This window comes from Dendrobates tinctorius, unplaced genomic scaffold (genome assembly GCF_039654945.1).
Source record: "Dendrobates tinctorius isolate UK_male_01 unplaced genomic scaffold, ASM3965494v1 ptg000164l, whole genome shotgun sequence".
Taxonomy (NCBI): Eukaryota; Metazoa; Chordata; class Amphibia; order Anura; family Dendrobatidae; genus Dendrobates; species Dendrobates tinctorius.
The window spans coordinates 4800983-4822864 of NW_027361831.1; the positions used below are offsets into that span (position 1 = coordinate 4800983).

The following is a 21882-nucleotide window of genomic DNA, read 5'->3' on the forward strand; positions in this document are numbered from 1 at the left end:
ATCTGGAACACTACAAGGGCTCATACATCTGAAGTACATGCATGTGTGGACTCGGTTCCACATTTTGTCTCAGGACCCATAAGATTCAAGTTATGCTACTGCTGGGATCCATAGTCTGACGTGTTCTTTCCTAAGTAACGTGTCCTGGCAGCTATGTGACATCGCTATGTGGTATTGCCGTAAGGATTGCTCACCTTCTCACATGGAAGTCAAAATGATAAAGGCTGAGACCAAGTATATAAGTTTAAAATAAATATTTATTTTTTAACAAGATTTGAGACACTATATTATAAAAATTAATGTGAAATATCCAATGCATATATTTTATATAGGAGTGTTATCTTTTTTTGGCTAAGATGATTATTAGTACATGCAGAGATTTATTCATCATCATTTAGTGCTCCAAACATGAGAAAATGGGACTGAAGTGGAGGGTCGAAACAATTGGCTATGCTTAATTCTGTACAATCTTAATTTTATCACTATAAAAAGATCTAAATTACATGGTTTGGATTAGCTGATACTGGTAAGCCTAAGTTCATATAAGTATATAAAAAAAATTGTCAGATTTTGATCCAGGAAAAAACTGACTGTATTACCATCCGTTTTATACATCAACAGTGAATTATATTTGCAAGACCAACTGTTTCCTCTTTCTCATGTATGACATGTGACTTTACTTTGTTTCTGTTGTATACTTTTTTCAGTCATGTTTTTTTTTCATGCTTGACAAGGCTCGTTTTCTGAATTAAACATTTCCCACATCCTCGGTAAGAAAATGGCTTCTCCCCTGTGTGCTTTCTCTAATGCGTAGCAATGTTGACATGCAGCTCAGGCGATAATTAAGAAACCACCACATCAAAACCCTGTCGTGGGCAGTCCATTCTCCAGACCTGAACCCCATTGAAAACTCTGGACTGTAATCAAGAGGATGATGGATCATCAACAAGGCATCAAACAAAGAAGAACTGCTTAAATTTTTGTGCCAGAAGCAGTGTGAAAGACAGGTGGAAAGCATGCCAAGACACATGAAAGCTGGTTTTAAAAATCATGGTTATTCCACAAAATATTGATTTCAGAACTCTTCCTGAGTTATAACATTAGTATCTTGTTCCTAAATGATTATGAACTTGTTTTCTTTGCATTATTTGAGCTCTTAAAGCACTGTTTTGTTGTTTTAATTTTGACCATTTTTCCTTGTCAGAAAAAAATACAAAACTTATTGCTTGGAAATTCGGTGACATGTTGTCAGAAGTCTATAGACTACAATTTACATTTTACTCAAAAATATACCTATAAAGAGAAAAATCAGACAAACTGAACATTTGAAAGTGGGTCTCTTAACTTTTGCCAGAGCTGTATTTGTAAAACATTTTCCACATTCTGAACATGAAAATTGTTTTTCCACTTTGTGACTTCTCGAATATATATAACAAGATTTGATTTCTTGTTAAAACAATTTACACACTCTGATCATGAAAATGGCTTCTCCCTAGTGAGATTTCTGATGTTTAACAAAATATGATTTAGTGCTGTAATGTTTCCCACATTCTGAACATGAAAATGGCTTATTTGTTTGAATTCCCTGTTGCATGATATTTGAACTAATGCTGGGTTTCCCATATTCTGAAAGTAACTTGACCCGTGTGTGACTTCTCTGATGTGCAACAAGATGTCCCTTAACACTGAAACGTTTCTCACATTGTGAACATGAAAATGGCTTCTCCCCTGTGTGACTTCTGTTATGTGTAACAAGACTTGATTTATGTCCAAAACATTTACCACATTGTGAACATGAATATGGCTTCTCCCCTGTGTGACTTCTCTTATGGTCAACAAGATTTGATTTAAGTGCAAAACATTTACCACATTCTGAACATGAATATGGCTTCTCCCCTGTGTGGATTCTCTGATGTCTAACCAGTGAAGATTTCTTGTGAAATGAAATTCCACATTCTAAACAGGTATGTTTCTTTTTCTTGTGATATATCTGATGAGAAATGAGAGAGGATTTAATGCTAAAACATTTCCCACATTCTGAACATAAAAAAGGTTTTTCACCTGTGTGAATTGCTTGATGTGCAATGAGTTTATATTTGTTTATAAAACATTTCCCACATTGTGAACATAAAAATGGCTTCTCCCCTGTGTGAATTCTCCTATGGGTAACAAGACTTGATTCAAATGCAAAACATTTACCACATTCTGAACATGAATATGGCTTCTCCCCTGAATGACTTCTCTGATGTATAACAAATTTTGATTTATGGAGAAAAGAATTTCCACAGTCTAAACAAGTAAATTGCTTTTTCCCTGTGTGATTTGTCTGATGATAAATAAGAGAAGATTGAGTGCTAAAACATTTTCCACATTCTAAACATAAAAAAGGCTTTTCCCCTGTGTGAATTCTCTGATGTGTGATGAGGTTATTTTTGCGTCTAAAACATTTTCCACATTCTGAACATGAAAATGGCTTTTTCTCTGTGTGAATTATCTGATGACTTATAAAAATTGATTTACTATGAAAGGATTTTTCACATTCTGGGCACGAATATGGCTTCTCCCCTGTGTGAGTTCTCTGATGTGTAACAAGATCTAATTTATCGTTAAAACATTTAGCACATTCTGAACATGAAAAAGGCTTGAGTCCTGAATGAAGTCTTTCATGCTTAAAAAGATTTGCAATAGAGTTACAACATTTCCCACATTCTGAACATGAAAATGGTTTCTCCCCTGTGTGAATTAGCTGATGCCTTTTAATAGATGATTTATAATGAAATCGTTGATCACATTTTGGGCATGAATATGGCTTTTTTCCTCTCTCACTTGTGTGAATTATCTCATGTCTAACAAGATTTGATTGCCGATTAAAACTTTTCCCACATTCTGAACATGAATATGGTTTTGTTTCAATGTGGGTTCTTTGAAGATTATCAGCCCTTTTGTAAGTTTTTGCTTCCTTAACATATAGGACTTGTTTAAAATGCTCAGACCATATATCTTTGCTATGAAGTGTTGAGGGTACATTTGGAATAACACCATGCTCTTCACATGTATGTTTCTTTCGATTGACAACTTCTGCTTTGAAATCTGAAGATATCTGATGTCCTTTTAACTTCCTGGAACAGTCATCTGCCAAAAAACATAATATTAATTAAAATGGTTCTCAAGTTAAGACAAGTTATCTATGCAAAGGATAGGTGAAAACTTATTGATCAATGGGAGTCCAACTGCTGGGACCTGCATTGGTCAGCAAAGTGAAGAATTTTTATCCCTGACAGAGCAGTTTTATCCAAGTTGCAAAATATTGTAGTAGGTCAGATCCTCAACTGCTGCTCCTTTCATTCTCTATATGGTTGCCAGAAAAAGCTGAGAGAAGTCCCACAGTATACATATACAAAGCAGACATGTTGTTTTTGTGCCATTCTGTCTGTGTAACAGCGCAGAGGCTGCTCCTGCTGCAAGTAGTGAGATAGTTAGCTATGCAGTGTATTGTCAGCTAGTTCAACTAGATAGCATTCTGTGTTAATTTGACCTTCCAGCATCTAAATCATTTGTGCTAATAGTGTGGTGAAGTCAGGAGAGTCCACATTTCAGAATCTAAATCATTTCTGCTAATAGTGTAGTCCAGCCAGTAGTCCACATTTCAGAAAGTAAATAGTTTGTGCTAATAGTGTGGTCCAGCTAAAAGACCACATCTCAGAATCTATATCCTTTCTACTAATAGTGTGGTCTGGTCCAGCTAGAAGACCACATTTCTGAATCTAAATCCTTTCTGTTAATAGTGTGGTCCAGACACCAGACTACATTTCAGAATCTAAATTAATTCTGCTAATAGTTTGGTCCAGACACAAGGCCATATTTCTGAATCTAAATCCTTTCTGCTAATATTGTGGTTTCGACACCAGGCCACATTTCTAAATCTAAACCCTTTCTGTTAATAGTGTGGTCCAGCCAGAAGTCCACATTTTTTTTATTTAAATCCTGTCTCCTAATAGTGTGGTCCAGACACCAGGCCACATTTCAGAATCAAAATCCTTTCTGCTAATAGTGTGATCCAAACACCAGGCCACATTTCAGAATCTAAATACTTTCTGTTAATAGACTCGTCCAGGGGTCCACATTTCAAAATCTAAATAGTTTGTGCTATTAGTGTGGTCGAGCCAGGAGTCCACATTTCAGAATTTAAATTATTTGTGCAAACTGTTTGGTCAAGCCAGAAGTATACATTTCAGCTTATAAATTCTTTGTACTAATTGTGTGGTCCAGACATCAGTCCACGTTTCAGCATCTAAATCTTTTGTGCTAATTCTGTGGCCCAGCCACACTGTCTCAGGTTCAGCACAAACGACGCATGCGGAGGCATCCGCATACAGCGGCACGGCATGTGTACATAATGCTAAAGATAGGGTACGCAGGCCGCATACTGACGGAGGCGGAGCTTCACGGAGGAGGCGTGGCAGGGGCGGAACTTCACGGAGGAAGTCCACATCCCTCGGCAGCTCCTCCATATGCAAATGTGAAACCAGTCTAACACTGGGGCTCAGAAGGGGGGGCACTTGGATTTGCTGAATTTCTTCTGGTGGGTGAGGAGCCATTTAGTTTTTCTAGAACCTAAGCCCCTATATTTCCATTAACAGATAACAGTCCTGACTGGGGACTTGCTTATTTTGTGGATTGAATTGTGATTGAATTGAAGCTTTTATTGGGAACATTTTACATAACGTTTGGGATCACATTTATCCGGCGCTCTACAATGACCACTTACTTTGGGGTTTCCATCTAAATCTCTGAGCGGCGTGATTCAGATGAAACTCCCAAGTTATCTATTCACTATAATGAGGCATCAGATTTACTCTGGACTTCTTCTGGCTTCTGTTCAGCAGTGTCCTTTTCAGAAGCGCACAAAACTGTGGCTGACGGTACTTTTATGCAATCCTAAAAGGATGGACACAGACGGATCACAGGTCAAACGGCGTCCACAGTGCCTCCATCTGCCTAATTATAGGGTATCTTCTGCCAAGGGTTCTGTTTGAATCACGTATTTCAGAGCTTTACACGGAAACCCCTTTGTAAGTGCTCAGAGCAGAGCGCAGGATAAAACTGTTCCGAGCTTTACTGCGATCTTTGTGAGGCACAATGAAAAAGCAACACCATTTGAAGAATTGGTTTTATTTATTTTTTACGCCGTTCCTCGTGCGATATAAGTGACTTTATTCTTAGGGTCGGTGCGATTATAGCAATACCAGATGTGAAAAAAAACAGATTATATCTTAATTACCCAGACAACTATGCTTAGCAAACCAAGAAGAATGGACTTTTTATCTGTATGTTGGCTTTTGGATTTAAGTGTTGATTTCTGGTTAGTCAAGAAAACAGACTTTTGTTTGTGTAAGCCTGGAATATTGACTTGTAAGCTGATATTTGATATAACATAGTGTGCTCTCATCCTTGATGAATAGTAAGGTCTAATGATATGCTAATTACACATTGTCTAGCTCAGATAGTTTGTTGTTTTTAACAGAGGAGGAAAATCTATGCAAACAGATTACCGTACATAATCAAACAAGGCAACTTGGTCTTCACCATTCTTCTCCTTTTCTGTGAGGGTGGACTGAAGGACACTGGGTAAATCTCAAAATAGGTTACATGCCTCTGTATAAAGAGATTGGGAGAGAGCGACACAGCGGAATATTATGCAAAAGACCCAACTGACGAGAGAGTGGACTGCAGCCAATTCATCATGGCACCATCACGAGGGACATGGATCTATCATTCTATAGGAAACAACCTAAGTGTTTTTGGCACCGGATGGAAGGATACAGATCTGCTCCATTGACCATAGCTGAACCATGGATATGTTTGGAGAAAGCGAGGATTGGGACCCGCTGGTCGTCTGGCTCCATGGAGATGTTCGGATAAGCCAGGTGATGATTCTCGTGTCAACTGGCTTTGGACCTCGTATGCACTCAATGGACGTCATCTCCCTATGCTTGTCGTTACCTCCTCTCTGTGTGTGTATCACAGGTGGGGTAGCTGACCCTGGGATCTCTGACATAACATCTGCCAATATCCTAGCAGGTCAGTGAAAGAGTGAGACTCTAATGTGCACCATATTGGGGAATTTTGCTGGGACTGTTCTATGTGTTATCTGCCTGTTTTGTGGCTCAATAAAGCATTACCGCACTGTTTTACAGTCACCATGCGTTGTTGTCTGAGTAGCGTTATGCCCACGTTAAAGGGAAAGCAGGCATTAGGCGGGACGATCCCTGGTCCATGCGGTTCTGGCTAGCTGACCGAGGCGCCAGCCGACACCCCCCCACCCCGTTTCCCCACACCAGATTTATACCGGGTTTTTATGTTTGGCTGCTGTCACACGCTAAAAGATGCTTTTTTTTTTTGCATCACCATGTTTTGAGAGCTATAATTGTTTCATATGTCAACCGACAGAGTCATGTGATGGCTTGTTTTTTGCGGGATGAGCTGATGTGATCCCCCCCACTGGACCTATCCATTAAAGTAAATGGCTGCCCACTCTCTCCAGTCCCACAAGCTCGCTGCCTTGGGGTTATCCTTGACACTGATCTCTTTCAAACCACATATCCAAGCCCTTTCCACTTCCTGCCGACTTCAACTCAAAAATATTTCACGGATCCGTACATTCCTCAACCAAGAATCTGCAAAACCCCTAGTCCATGCCCTCATCATCTCCCGCCTTGACTACTGCAACCTCCTGCTCTGTGGCCTCCCCTCTAACACTCTCGCACCCCTCCAATCTAGTCTTAACTCTGCTGCCCGACTAATCCACCTGTCCCCCCGCTATTCCCCGGCCTCTCCCCTCTGTCAATCCCTGCACTGGCTCCCCATTACCCAAAGACTCCAGTTCAAAACTCTAACCATGACATACAAAGCCATCCACAACCTGAGTCCTCCGTACATCTGTGACCTAGTCACCCGGTACTTACCTGCACGAAACCTCCGATCCTCACAAGATCTCCTTCTGTACTCCCCTCTTATCTCCTCTTCTCACAATCGCATACAAGATTTCTCCCGCGCATCCCCCCTACTCTGGAACTCTCTACCACAACATATCAGACTCTCGCCTACCATGGAAACCTTCAAAAAGAACTTGAAGACCTACCTCTTCCAACAAGCCTACAACTTACAGTAACCACCGATCCACCAAACCGCTGCACGACCAGCTCTACCCTCACCTACTGTATCCTCACCCATCCCGTTGTAGATTGTGAGCCCTCGCGGGCAGGGTCCTCTCTCATCCTGTACCAGTCGTGACTTGTAGTGTTTAAGATTACTGTACTTGTATGTATTATGTATACCCCTCCTCACATGTAAAGCGCCATGGAATAAATGGCGCTATAATAATAAATAATAATAATAATGTTTTTATTGGTACCATTTTTGGGCACATGGCATTTTTTGATTTTACATTGTCCCAGTAAGGGACATTACTATATTACATCAGATCGCTGATTTGATACTCTTCAGTGCAGAGTATCAGATCAGGATCTGGCAGGCAGGGAAGGAGGTATCGCGTTGTCCTGATGGAAACACGCAGGGAACAGATACCCTGCGAGATGCTCCTCTATGCCGCTGTCACTACTGACAGCGGCATCAGAGGGGTTAAACGCCCGCAACCGGTGCTAGCACTGATCGTGGCCATTGTTGTGGGGTGTCAGCTCTCATACAGAGCTGACACCCGCATGCGATCGCTGTGGCGCCCAGCGTGAGGCCATGAGATTGTGCCGCCGTACATATAATGCTCTTTGTGGACGCAGTTCCCACAGAGCAGTATATGTACGGTGCATGTCAGGAAGGGGCTAAACATTGATCAGTAACAGATGGATGATTAACTCCAACTTGGAGTCCAGACATTTCCAAAAATAAGGGACAGACACCGGTAAAGTGACATCAGTTTCCCCAAAGTAGAAATAATATAATGAGGTTCTGACCCCCTCCACTACAGGCAACCCATTAGATGGAGAAACAACTTTGAGTCTCCATATTTCAAAAAATTGTTAGCAACATCAGCAGCAGTAGCAACAGCAGGCACAAAGGTGTCACAGACTGCAATAATGTGAGATCAATGCAGCACACTAAAAACTACATCACCATATTCTGCCCAGTCTGCAACTGGGGTGAAAAAGTCATTGGAGATCCATGACTTGTTCATCTTGACTAAAGTTAGGTGGTCTGCACTTTCAGGGTTCAGCCAGATGTGCTTATCCGTCAGGACACCACCAGCAACGCTGAAAACACATTCTGAGAGAACGCTGGCTGCCGAGCATGGCAAAACCTCCAAGGCATGAGAGGCGAGCTCAAGCCACTCTTACATTTTTGAAGACCAAAATGCAAAAGGGTCCACCCCAAGATGGCATTGATATTGAGCTCAAGATACTCCTGCACCATCCTCTCCAGTCGCTCACTATGTGTCAGACTTGTACTCTATTTGGCTGGTGCATGAGCTGGTCTAAAAAAATACGTGAAACAAGTCACAGAAATTTCTTCTGTCACTTGAACTGCTGCTAATGTTTTTGCATTGATGATGTTCCCAGGGTTGAAAGTCTAGAACTGCGATGCACACTGTGTGCCTCAGTGCTGTCTTGGGGAAAACGTCCCTTTCCGGGGGGTGGGGGTGGGGATCTGCAAAATTTACTTTTGTACCATGGATCTACTAAGTGGAAACCCAGTAGTCATCACTATTTCTAATACTATAAATATTTTGTATCATGTTGCAGATAGTGCAGAAAGAAGGTGATAACGTGTTGGGTGCTTCCATGAGGTTCAAGTCTATAGTGTGTTGGTGGCGGAGTAAGACCCAAGCTTGCTTGCTCTATCCCATCTCACCAACCACGGACAAAATAGGGGAACATTTTTCATTTCATATCCTGACTGTGGCGCGCCCATCACATCTTCTTTATTGGCCTTCTGCATTTGTTCCTCTGCTTCTGCACTTTGACAAACACGTTGTCTGGTACCATGAACCCCCATTGATCGCTGTAATCTACCCTCTAATAACACCCGCCTGTGCGACGACAGTTCAGAACTTAGAGATATTGTTATCCCTTATGCATACTCATCTACTTCCTCCTCTTCCACTGGGACCACCACCTCCTCCTGTAGACTATTCAAAGTATGCTCAAACATGTATTGCCCACTCCGCAAGCGTGATTTCAACCATGTCTGTACTGATTTGGCTAAGGCTATGCAAAATGACATACTGCCCAAGGTTCGTAGCTGCTTTCACAGTCACTGCCACATGTGCAAAGTGGAATTCCACCGTTTGGCATGTCGCATGTCAACCTGGTAGCCTGAAAGACATCTGTAGCGATGCAAGTCGATGACACGCGGGGTGCAAATGACAGAAGTGGGCACACAGTGACCATGCTTTCTGCAGCAGCGCATCCAGGCAGGATGTGAGCTATGTAAGGAACGCGTGCGAGGTTGTCACGGCGTAGGGCCGCTCACAAGATCGCACCGTTATTGCACACGGCCTTCCCTGCCTAAAGGTTCTGTAGAGACAGCCACTGCTCAAACTCCGCTTGGATAGCTGTCCACAACTCTTGAGCTGTGTGACTGCAGTCTTCAAGGCATATTAATTTAAACACTGCCTGATTGCAGAGAGCCCTGGCTGTCCTCTACTGAGGTGAGGGAATTCTCTCTGTACTGTTGGAACACGTGTCATATTAAGGGAGAGGTTGAGGGCACAGGTGGAGACCCTAGAGGAGACAGAGGAGGCAGAAGCATACAGAGCTTTGTCCCAAAAGCCTTGGGGATTCCAAGACTTTGTATCTAATGAAACCTTGGTGTCTAGTGGTTTAGATCTCCATCCCCGGGTGTGTAGAGGTTTAGTTCTCCATCCCCTGGTGTGTAGACGTTTAGTTCTCCATCCCTTGGTGTCTAGTAGTTTAGTTCTCCATCCTCTGGTGTATAGTGGTTTAGCTCTACATCCCCAAGCACTAGGCAAGCCTTGGTGAGTCTAAGACTTGTGGAGCAAACCCTTCCCTGCCTGCCCCCACAGCCACCGGTATCACCTAATGCCCAGTCACCGAGATGTACTGTCCCTGGCCATGCTTGCTCGTCCAGGTGTCAGTGATGAAATGCACCCTGGCAGACAAATCTTTTCAAGGAGCATGTGATGTCTGTGGCATGCTGGTGTGTGGAAGGCACATATTAGAGAAGTAATGGTGACTGGGCAACTGGTACTGAGGGACTGCAACGGCCATCAGCTTTCTGAAACCCTCTGTATCCACCAGGCAGAAAGGCAGCATTTCCGTGGCCAAGAGATTAAAGATGGTGAAGTTCAAGCTCTTAGCTTTGGCATGTGTAGGAGGAAACAATCTTTTACGTGACCACAACTGCGGGACTGAGGGCTGACTGCTGTGCTGAGAAAGGGTGGAGTAGGGTGAACACAACAAACTGCTGAACTGTGAGTGAGGTGCAAATGGAGTTGTTATGGCGGATTGAGAAAGATGTGATGTGCTTGGTGTCTGAGATCGGTCAAAAACAGCAGGTATGTCCACTTCCATAACAGCTGACAGGCTCTCACTGACCCCAACTGTAGTAGGTAAACAAGTGGTGGTTCTGCTACCGGAGGTCTGTGTGAGAACACTTGCCATGGTGACGATGGAGGAAGAAGCAGCAGATGCAGTTAATGGAGCGACCAGTGGTTGACGAGGCCCGTTAGGCATTTTAGCACAGTGAGATTCCCAGACTAACACATGTTGATCACGCATGTGCCGGTTCATGCATGTAATTGTCAAATTATTGGAATTTTTGCCTCTACTGAGTTTTTTTTTTTTTTTACAAAGTTGGCAGATAGCGTGAGTTGGGTCATCCTTTTCAGTCTCAAAAAAGGCCCAGGCTAGGCAACCCTTGTCATCCATGCGAGCTGCAGACCTGCGACCACTGCTGGCCACAGCCAGAGTTAAGGCTGAGGATGTCATGATTGCATCACTGTGCGGGAAGCCACAACATAACCTCCTCGTCTTCCTCCTCCTCTTCTGCAGAGCTACTCAGCTGCGTGCCTCTGGATTCGCACCAAGTGGGATCTACAACCTTATCTTCATCCTCTCTGTTCTCCCACTTCTCACCCTGAGAGTCACCCTCCTCCTCTTCCTGCCTTCACAGCACAGTACAGTCCGCGTGAGCCTCAGTTATTTGAGTCTCATCATCCCTGGGGGTTAATATCTGGTAATGAGAGTCTGGATCCTGCTTGGACCCTACTTTGTCTGGCCATGGATCAAAATGAAAAATATTTTGGGCAAAGGTGCGGATGCTTTCCTTCTCTTGGGTCTGTGAATCTTTGGAGAAGACCTCCAATTCCCACGGAATAGAATGTGTGAACAGCTCAGCAGACTTGGCCATCTGTGGTTCCACACAGTCAGTTGGGCGGTTAAAGAGTTGTGACACAGGGGGAAAAAAAGAGAGTAATTGGGGTGCCACCTCTGAGGACAGTGTAACGCCGGTGTGTTTGTACTTTGCTTCCCCGGCGTTACTCTGCATGTCTGCATTAACCCTTTGCTCCTCTCCTCCTAACTAGCGGGGATACTGTTGCTGTTACCGTTATGGATGCTGCACAGGTCCCTGCCCCGCTGCGTAGCTGTACATGCGTGCGTGGCTCCGCTGCTTTGCAAGACCACCCGCTGGTGCGGTCCCTGGCTGCTGCTGTGGAAAGCTATCCGTGGGTTAATAGGTCCTCTACATTGTGTATGGCTTACCACGTTTGTTCAGGCTTGCAGCTCTCGCCAGGTGTCCTCTGCAATACTGATTTGTTTGGCCTTGCTTAAGGTGCGCGCGGCCACACCTCCCCTGCTTTTATGAGGAATGGGTGTGTGCTACAAATGCTGCTCCAGCCTATCACTGTGAGGCAGCTGCTATATAAAGTTCCCTCCCCCTTTGGGGCGTCGCCAGAGCTTCGCATTGAGTTCCTGAACCTAGCCATGTGAGTGTGTGTTCAGCTCCTGCTCTGATTCTGATCAGTTCTAGGGGAGCTGTGGCTCTTCGTCCCTGTGTGAACTGTGTCTTGTTTGTCTGCCTGCTCTGGGGGCAGAAATACCCAGACTGCCCTTCCTGGAGGCTGCATATCCAGGCCTGTCCATGTTGTGTCTTGGTTCCTGAATCCTTGATCCTGGATCTATCCCTGCACCTGACTCTGTCTGAATTGTGTCTTGTTTCTTCGCCTGCTCTGGGGGCAGTAATACCCAGATTGCCCTTCCTGGAGGCTGCATATCCAGGCCTGTCTATGTTGTGTCTTGTTCCTTGAATTCTGGACCTGCTCCTCTACCTGACCCTGTCTGAATTGTGTCCTCTGTGGGATGTTCCTGAGGTCCCTCCGTGTCTTGAACCCTGTGCCCAGTGACTGTGACTCTTTGCTACCTGACTTGCTGTGATTTAACCTGGGTTCATCTTGGAAGAAGGAGTCTGGTGTGTCCGCTGAGTTTCTGCCACTCTGTGCTCAGCTGGGGATTCGGTGCAATTCCCTGCCGGTTCCAGTCCAACCCAGCAGGGTTTGCACCAGACCGCTGGGGTTCCTTTCTAGGTCGCTGCCAGATGACCGGAGCCTGATGACCGTGGCCTCTCGTCCGGAGCCTGATGACCACGGCCTGATGTCCGGTGTCTGACGACCCCTTCCAGATGTGCTGTGCCTGATGTCCTCTGCCAGATGTCCGGATCCTATGCTTCTCTGCCCGATGTCCGGAGCCTGCCGATCGCTGCCAGTGGTCCGGAGCCTGATGACTGCGGCCTGATGTCCGGAGCTGATGTCCGCAGCCTGATGTCCAGATCCTGTCGGTCGCTGCCAGATGTCCGGAGTCCGATGCCAGTGTGCTGATGCTCTATCTGAGATCCGAGTCCGGATGCCCTGCCTGTGTCCTGGTGTCCTGATGTCCGTGTTCCTGGTGTCCTGATGTCCGTGTTCCTGGTGTCCTGATGTCCGTGTTCCTGGTGTCCTGATGTCCGTGTCCCAATGTTCCGCCAATTCCCTGAGGTCCACCCAGTGATGACGTCCTTCTGGGATCGGTGTTTGATGTTCTCCTGCTGAGCCTGTGCTACGCCTGAGGCCTGAGAGAGAGGCCGCCCTAGTATGCCCGTGCCAGAGGATCCTGGACTGCATCAACCCGTGATGACTCCTGCCATCGTCTGACGTCTGTCCTGGGTATGTGTCTGATGCTCTCCTGCTGAGCCTGTGCTACGCCTGAGGCCTGAGGAAGAGGCCGCCCTAGTATGCCCTAGACAACCCTGGACTGCATCAACCCGTGATGTCCTCCTGCCTTCGTCTGTTATCCTGAGACGTGTACCCTTCCCTGATGTGCGGAACCGGGAGCCTTGCATAACTGTACCATGTTTCTGTACCATGTCTTGTTCAAGTAAACTTTGTCTATACCTGAAGTTGTGCGGTGTCGTTCTGCCTCCTCGTCCACATGCTCAGCTGTCACAGACCCCGGTCACTACTCTTCCCTAGTCTGGGTATGCCAGGGTCCCCCCTGTGGTCCAGTGGGTCCACATTCCATTCCCACCTGGGATGCTCGCCCCACGTCCGCGTGGTCGGTCAACGTGGAGGCGCCGGCTCGGCCGCGAACGCGGTCGCTAGTCGTGACAGACAATACTGTGAGTAATGTTAATGTGGAGGAAGAGGAGGAGAGGCTACTTGATGCAGAGCTTATCCTCCACTGGAGCACATGCTCTTTCTGTCCCTCATCTACAAGGCGTAGATAAGGGCGTCCCACAAGATCGCCGCCTCGGGGTAACCCTGGAATCCGACCTAAAACTCAAAAGTATTTCCCGGATCCCTACATTCCTTAATCAAGAATCAGCAAAAACCTAGTCCATGCCACCATCATGTCCCGCCTCGACTACTGTGACCTCCTGCTTTGTGGCCTCCCTTTTAACAGTCTTGCTCCCCTACAATCTACTCTAAACTCTGCTGCCCAACTAATCCACCTATCCCCCCACTATTCCCATGCCTCTCCTCTTTGTTAATCCCTTCACTGGCTCCCCATTACCATGGCATCCAAACCTGTCTCCTCCATACATCTAGTCTCCTGGTACTTACCTCCGATAGTCACAAGATCTCCTTCTCTTCTCCCCTCTTCCCACAATCGCATACAAGATTTCTCCCTTTCTTCTCATCTACCCCAACATATCAGACTATTGAATGCCATGGAAACGTTCAAAAGGAACCTGAAAAACCACCTCTTCCCACAAGCATACAACCTACAGTAACCATTGTTCCACAATACCACTGCACGAACAGCTCTACCCTCATCTACTTTATCCTCACCCGTCCCTTGTAGACTGAGTCCTTATGGGCAGGGTCCTCTCTCCTTCTGTACCAGTCAGTGACTTGAATTGCTTTAGATTATTGTACTTGTTTTTATTATGTATACCCCTTTTCATATGTAAAGTGCTATGGAATAAATGGAGCTATAACAATAAATAATAATAAGAATACCACTGTGAGGCTGCCAAAGAAAGTGAGTCGAGTAGTCTTTCCAGTAACAAGTTTTCAAAATGCTGCATAATTATAATATTTCTACTCTGGGGAAATTGATGCCGCTTTAGTGATGGGAGGCAATAATTTTTGGAAACGTTTGGACTTCAAGTTGGGTCTCCTTCATATGTGTTGACTGAATTTGGAAGGGGTCTCGGAACACCAGGCCTATACCTGTAACTCATCCACCTGTTACTGATCAATGTTTAAGCTAGAAATGCTGGTCCAAGCCCTGTCCCATGCATCCTTGCTGCGCAATTACACTATTTGTACTGAGTCAATTGCTGCCACTTGCTGGAGTCTGATCCTTGTTTGAGCTGTTTTGGCAGCTTTTTGGCCCTGCTGAAGGTGTTGTCTATGCATTTGGCTTTACCTCCCATTGAATTCAATGGGATTTGGATATGTTAGACGACCTGTTCGGTGAACATTGAGACATTCGCCTGTCCGAACCGGACCTTGAAAGATTTCCTCATCTCTAATTATTAGTAACGTTTCATCTCACAAGCTGTATGCACTTTAACACAGATCAAGACAAATTGTTCATGCAATAAAAAAGCAATGCTTTTGGAGCAAGTTCAGGCCAGGATTATCACAACATCCAGAAGGTTAGCTTGACCTCCTTCCACCGAACAATTTACATGCTTCATTTTTAGGAATTAAAAGGAAGCATAAGTTGATACCAATTATTATTCATAGAAATATTAGATTGTGGAGCATGCACAAGTTGGTACGATCTCAGTCACTGAACAGTGGTCAGATACATATATAGATTTATATAATACAGCTACATCCAATCACTAATCGTCTGCTTTCCGTATTATTCTCTATCTGCTCCTGACCACCATGAAGCCTTCTCCCAGGCACAACTCATTCTGCTGCTATTTTCCTCTTGGTTCCATCTGAACAGTAATTGTGCCCTTTTTGTGGGAACAAAACAGGTCAGTAAAACTGTTTTGGGTACAAGGAAAAATTATATTGAGTGGTTATATAAAGGAAAGGGATAATAAATTATGTAGGGAAAGAAATGTTACTCAGATAAAGATAAACACTTTCCTAAATACTTTGCTTTTACAAATCATTCTGTAACCTGGCTTCCTGTGAAATCTCAAAACGTACCTCAGTTCGGGGCTCTAGTATTCGGGGCTCTGGTAACTGATCGGTAGGCATGGCTTCATTCAGCAGAGCTCACACTGATCCTGGGCACGCTGGGGCAGACAAAGGTCTTCCTGAAGACAAAGCACTCTCTCCTATCTGTATGTATGCATGTAGCAGGATGAGTATATATATATGTGCACACTTTGCTGTACACCCTGTGTAATGTATATACACGCTGCTGTATACTCTCTATAACATGAACACATTCACATCTTTCTCCATCCATCCGTCAGGAAGAGGGAGTAGGGGATAATCTTTTTTTTGCAGGGCTGCTGTTCTGGTGCTTTGTGCATTACTTCCATTTCCTGGAAGTGTGTCCTGCACAGGACATAGAGCTGATACTGTGTGTGCTCACTGCTGGCTTGCAACCCAGCAACAGGGCTGATGGGAAACGTAGTAATAAGGGAGCAGAGGATGCTGAGGATTAAGGAATGGCAGTGACATCAGAGCTGGTCTCAGGGCACAGGAAACAAAGCAGAAAGGTACAAAACAATATGAAAATGGGTGGAAAAAAGTATGATGACTTTGGGGCATTATCTTTAGGCATTAATGGCAAAAACAGTATCTGAGTCAGGTTACTTGATAACCTTTTTAAGGCCCGATATATAAAAGGCTAAAGTCAGCCAAACTCTCTGATATAAATGGGATCTGCTGACAGTCTAATGTGATTTCCCCATCAAAATCATGATGTTGGGTAAATAAAGAAATCCAGCCTGATGGATTTCCAACAGCCGATTCTTTTGCCATCAAGGAAATAAGCCACTACTGGAGAGGAGTCTGGAAGCAGCTCTTTCATAGAGAACAAAGGAATGTTGGGACAAGCTGAGTGTTGCTGTATAAGGAGGAGTTGTGAAAAATAGCTGTCAGCCGAATGATCTAATTATCTAATGTGTATGGGGGCTTTTAGTCCTGTGAATTTGCAGCCAAGAGAAGAGGAATTGTCACTACATTTGGAAGAGTATTCCAGTATCCCTCTCTCCCCTGAGGTGACCCTATAAATATAGGTGGGAAAACAATATAGTAAAGGAAAGAAATGAAAGGAATAGGTCCTTATATAATATATAACATCTCATCTCTTAGGTTTGCTTAATGGAAAAGGCAGAACAGGGACAAAATTCAAACAAAAAAATGCAAAAACATGCCCAAGAACTGCTTGCTCGATAGTCCTCTGGCAGATCTTGATACAGTAGTCCTTACCCAAAGAAGCATTATAGCATCAATGAACAATGGTGTAGCCCAAAAACCGATTCACACCAATTGAGGGTAACCAAAAAATGTTCCCTCAAACAATCTTCACACAGCAGCTCCATTAAGCAAACCTAAGAGATGAGATGTTAAATATTATATAAGGAACTATTCCTTTCATTTCTTTTGTTTACTATATTGTTTTCCCACCTATATTTATAGGGTCACATCAGTGGAGAGAGGGATAGTCCACGTTGAGTGGGGGCGCCAAACAATCGTTTCTTAGGGTGCCAACCTCCACAGTAAGGAAGGAGTAAGATTAGGTGTGTTGCAGGGTCTTGGCAGGCAGGGATTTGACATTGTATCTGTTGGCTCTTTGTACCTTCTACACTGGGTTAGGTGTTGTCGTGATCCAGGTGGGATCTGACAGATTAAATGCACAAAGTAACCTTTTTTTTCCTTTGGCTGTGTGGCAAAGGTGGTTTTGCCCCCGGTGGCCATTAGGGTCATTGCACTGTGGTGATTTCAGTTGTAGTTTTCCCCCCGGTGGCCATTAGGGTCATTGCACTCTGGTTACCTTAGTTTGTGCATGTGATTATGTAACAGGTGTGATTGCTCTATAAAAGAGTGTCAGGTGTGTCAATCACTGTTGGTGATAGTTCCTCATTTGCAAGCAAGCCTGGGTGAAGAATGGAGCTGAAGGAGAGTCACGGGCAGCTCAGTGAGAGTCCTGGAGTGTCAGCTATGGTGTCTGCAAGGAGTTCTTGCATGGCTTGGTGGAGTCGCAGCTATGGTGTCAGCAAGGAGTTCTTGCATGGCTTGGTGGAGTGGCAGCTATGGTGTAGAGCTGCACTCAGGATGCTGGATTTGGTTGCTGGAAAGCTGGACTCAAAATGTTGGACTCTTTGGCAGAAAAGCTGGACTCATTTGCTGGACTCTGTTTCTGGACAGCTGCACGCAGGTGGTGGACTCTGTTTGCTCCAAGGCTGCACTATGGTGTTGGATCTGGTCGGAGGAAAAGATGCACGCAGGTGGTGGGCTCTGTTGCTGGGAGCGTAAGCAACAGAGCAAAGCTAAGTGGTGTTCCCTTGTTTTGTCACTTTTCCTTATGTGTGTTTAGTGCAGTGATGGGATTATTTTCCGCACCGACCATTTCCCTAGTGAGGTTTTAGGTGCAGGGCGAGTCAGGGTTTTTAGGTTCCTGAACGGCGCCCGGTGCGGAAACGGCCTAGGGAACGTTAGGAGTGTAGAGACACTGACTCAGGGAAGTGCAGGAGGTCTCCACTTCCCCGTTCTCTATCGCAGAGCCACCATTGTTATTGTTACCCAGGTTTTCCCTATTCCCTTGTCTTATTGTATTAGTAACTGGCCTGCGGGCCGCGTCACATAGGACGATTACACGTGCCGCGTCCTGTTGTATTAGTTACCGGCCTTCTGGCCGTGTCACTCAGGACGGGGCACGTGACAGGTGTGATTTTAAAAAGAAGAAATTAAATATCTGTTTTTAAAGGAGATTTATGTTCACTATATAAGATCCAAAATTGCAATGAATTGACTAGAATCTTTACAGCTTTATATATTTGAAACTGAATGGTTAATTTACCAACCTTATAGGAAAATCATCTAGGGAGGACGGGTCCTTTTTTCACTGGTAAACTTTTGCTCCTGACTACAGTATAAAGTGCAATAATGTTACTGTCTGATGGCTCTCTGGGGATGTACTGCTCAGTAATAGAAAGGTACCACCAAGAAGGTATTTCCCACCTATTACCTCATTGGAATCAATTTCACTTACAGATCTGAATCTTTTCCTAAAGTTTCTACACTGTTTGTACCAGCAGAAAGATAGAAAGCTGAAAACATATTTTTTCTTATTTTTAAGGTAGGTCTTTTACAATCATCTGTTGAAATGGATTTAGCAGATCTCTCCTAGATAAATTACATCTCCAATTTCAGGATTAGATAGCGGAGATCCTGACCAGCACAAATGTCTTCAATTTGGAAGTCGAATCTGTGACTTCTCTGCATTTAGTGGTTTCTACTCACCTGGGTAGTCATATGTAGGAATCTGCTCTTTACACCACTCATCACCCCACACATATGTCTCTGTAGTATTAATATGGGTCACATCTTTACCCTGAAACAAATATTATAAAAGTCACAGACGTCACACCTATGATCAGCTCTTATACTTCCATCTCCACCGTTCTCATTACACAAGTATAAAACATATAATACTGGTGGATAAAACAAGACTGAGCACAAGACCTTCACAGCCGTCTACACATCATAGGGGAGATCTCATGACACCTTCTCTCCATCTACTGTACCTGAGGATCTTGAGGAACATTGGGATCTTCTTGTTTACAGTCCTGTGGAAGAAGAGGATGGGGACATCTCTCTGGTGTTGTCCTTGTACTGGATAGATCTGGAAGAAACAAACACATACAGAAAATTAATTCATTCTTTACACACAGATCGCTATCAGCCATGTGTATTTAGTCCTGTCTATTACCTGGTGATGTGAGGGGCTGGGGAACCTCCATCATGACGTCCTTGTACAGATTTTTGTGTCCTTCTAAATACTCCCACTCCTCCATGGAGAAATAGACAATGACATCCTGACACCTTAAAAGTACCTGACACATACAATGATACCGTTATCCCCTTCATAGTGTTACTTTATAATGTCCCAGCATTCCCAGCAGTGTCACCTCTCCAGTCTGCAGCTCAATCATCTTGTAGATGAGTTCTAGGATCTTCTGGTCACGGACATCCTCATGTATCATGGGGTGAAGTGGAGATCTCATGATTGGGCTCAGGGGTCTTCCCCATCCCTCAGACACAGGGTACTGACAGCGCCCCCTAGAGGTCTTCTTCACTGCTGTGTAATCCTGGTTATAGAGAGACACATTAATAAATCTCACTACAGACATTTCCAGAGTCCTCACCTCTCCAGTTCTGTCCATCTGTTATTCCCATAGATAAGAATGATGTAATGTGACGTCATCAGAATCTCTCACCTCTCCACTAAGACGGAAGAGGATCTCTAGGGTGAGGTGTAATATCCTCTCCGCGGTCAAAGTAGTTCGTAGTGGTTCAACCAAACATAGAAAGCGGTTGCTGCAAATCTGAAGAAGAGAGTGTTAGTGTGGGTCTGTCTGGAAACTGCCGATGACATATTGTGACAATCTGGAGTATCAATGGTTGGGTAGAGTACATAAGAGGTGGAGTGTTGGGGGCAGTACTGTTTGAAGCACCTCCGAGGCCCCGACAGAGGCTGTGGCTTTGTTATAAAAAATAATGTGAAGTGAGCTCTGCTAGAAAAAATAGGAGCTCCTATATCGAGCCTAAACAACATTTATGTAAAAAAAGATGTAGCTTCATTTTAAGTGCGGTGTCAATATTTTTCCGTACTATAAAAAGAGCTAAAAATGCTGCTTGAAATCTGCACCAAAAAATAAATCAAATAGGAGGGGAAATGCATAGAAAAATCCAGCAAAAATGCAATAATCAGGAAAGAATGGTACAGTGTAGTGGGATGGGATCCAGACACTTGCAGAAAACCAAAAAGATAAAAAAAATTCAGAAAAAAGTAGCATGTGAACTGTGTGTGAATACAAGCTCAACATTACATTTTTATTCAAAGCTGTATTGGTTCAATAGAGAATGTTTTAAATCTATTTTTGAAAATACATTAAAATGTAATAATTAAAAATTGTTTTTCATTATTTTTTTAGTAACTTTATAGGAAGAAAACAGGTATATAGAAATGCACTGGTATACAGAAATGTAGTGAAACAACAATCAAAAAAGCACAATGGGTATTAATGCTGAGAACTATAAGAGTGAAGTCCTCCCAAAATATGATCACGCTAGACTCAATAGATGTAAAAGTACAAGAAATACTATAAACAAGAAAAAATGGAGCATAGAAATTCCACCGCATAAAAAGTACAAAATCACTTTTATTAAAGTACCACATATAAACAATGTACAAAACATCATAGACAATAAAATGAGGAAAAAATGGAGGAGACAAAGGTAGGCGGAGAGATACGAGGGAAAGTCGAAGTGTAACAAAAGGATGCAGGAAAAAAGGTAAATACCCAGTATACAATCACAAGCAACAAGAGACTAGCGGAAAGTAGCAAACAACATAAGTGTGCTAACTACCAAGCTCCTGTGTTACAAAGAGGAATGAAACCTGCTTACCCATAAGTGGTCACGACTCTCTCCGCGGGCCCTGATGCTTATTTCGCATTTTAGCTTTTTCAAAGGGGGAACATTCCCCTGACGCGCGTTTGTGTTTTAGCTTTTTCAAAGGGGGAATATCACTTGTCTTATCTATTGCATTATTTATGTGTCCCGTTGTGCTTCAATATGTGACTCTTTAGATTTTGTGTTTGTCACATCGCAGTCAGACTCAGGGCATGCTGTTCCGGCTTTAGCCACTAGGAGGCGCCGGACTGGCACGTCGCCGCCAGACTCGGGGCCTGCTGTTCCGGCCTCGGCCACTAGGAGGCACCGGTCTGTCACGTCGCCGTCAGACTTGGGGCCTGCTGTTCCGGTCACGGCCTTTAGGAGGCGCCGGACCGTCACTTCGCTGTCAGACTCAGGGACGGCTGTTCCTGCCTCGGCCACTGGGAGGCGCCGTGGTTCGCCCGTGGGTGATGGTGGTGACAGAGAAGGGGTTCCTGCGCAGGCATCTGGTGGGCGGAGGCTCCGCCCCTCTGTCAGTCATCAGGGGGTTACTGCATCACCATCTGGGCTAGTCCTGGGGGCGGTCCTAATGACATCATCAGTCCGGGAACCTGTGAGGGATGACCTGATCCCTCAAATACCTTGGGACTGGTCTTGCAAACCGCCGGATATATTCTTGGTTCCCCTGCGTGCTACTGTGTGATTTGCTATAGTTAACTGACCTCAGCCTGGATTTCTGACCATTCTATTGCCTGCTGTTTTTGTACCTCTGCCTCTCTCCCGATTTTTGACGCTGACCTTGGCTTGAATTCCTGACCTTTCTTCTGCCT

General features: G+C 44.4%; 1 protein-coding gene across 1 annotated transcript in view; it reads right to left on the reverse strand.

Moving 5' to 3' along the window:
- Positions 1-239: 239 nt before the first annotated feature.
- Positions 240-21882, reverse strand: part of LOC141052994 (uncharacterized) — a 128886-nt gene continuing 107243 nt past the window's right edge. The window contains 6 exon segments of the mRNA XM_073550317.1: positions 240-3132; positions 18896-18986; positions 19180-19277; positions 19365-19488; positions 19564-19743; positions 19873-19980. Coding sequence (XP_073406418.1) covers positions 1493-3132; positions 18896-18986; positions 19180-19277; positions 19365-19488; positions 19564-19743; positions 19873-19980 — 2241 coding nt within the window. The 3' untranslated portion in view covers positions 240-1492.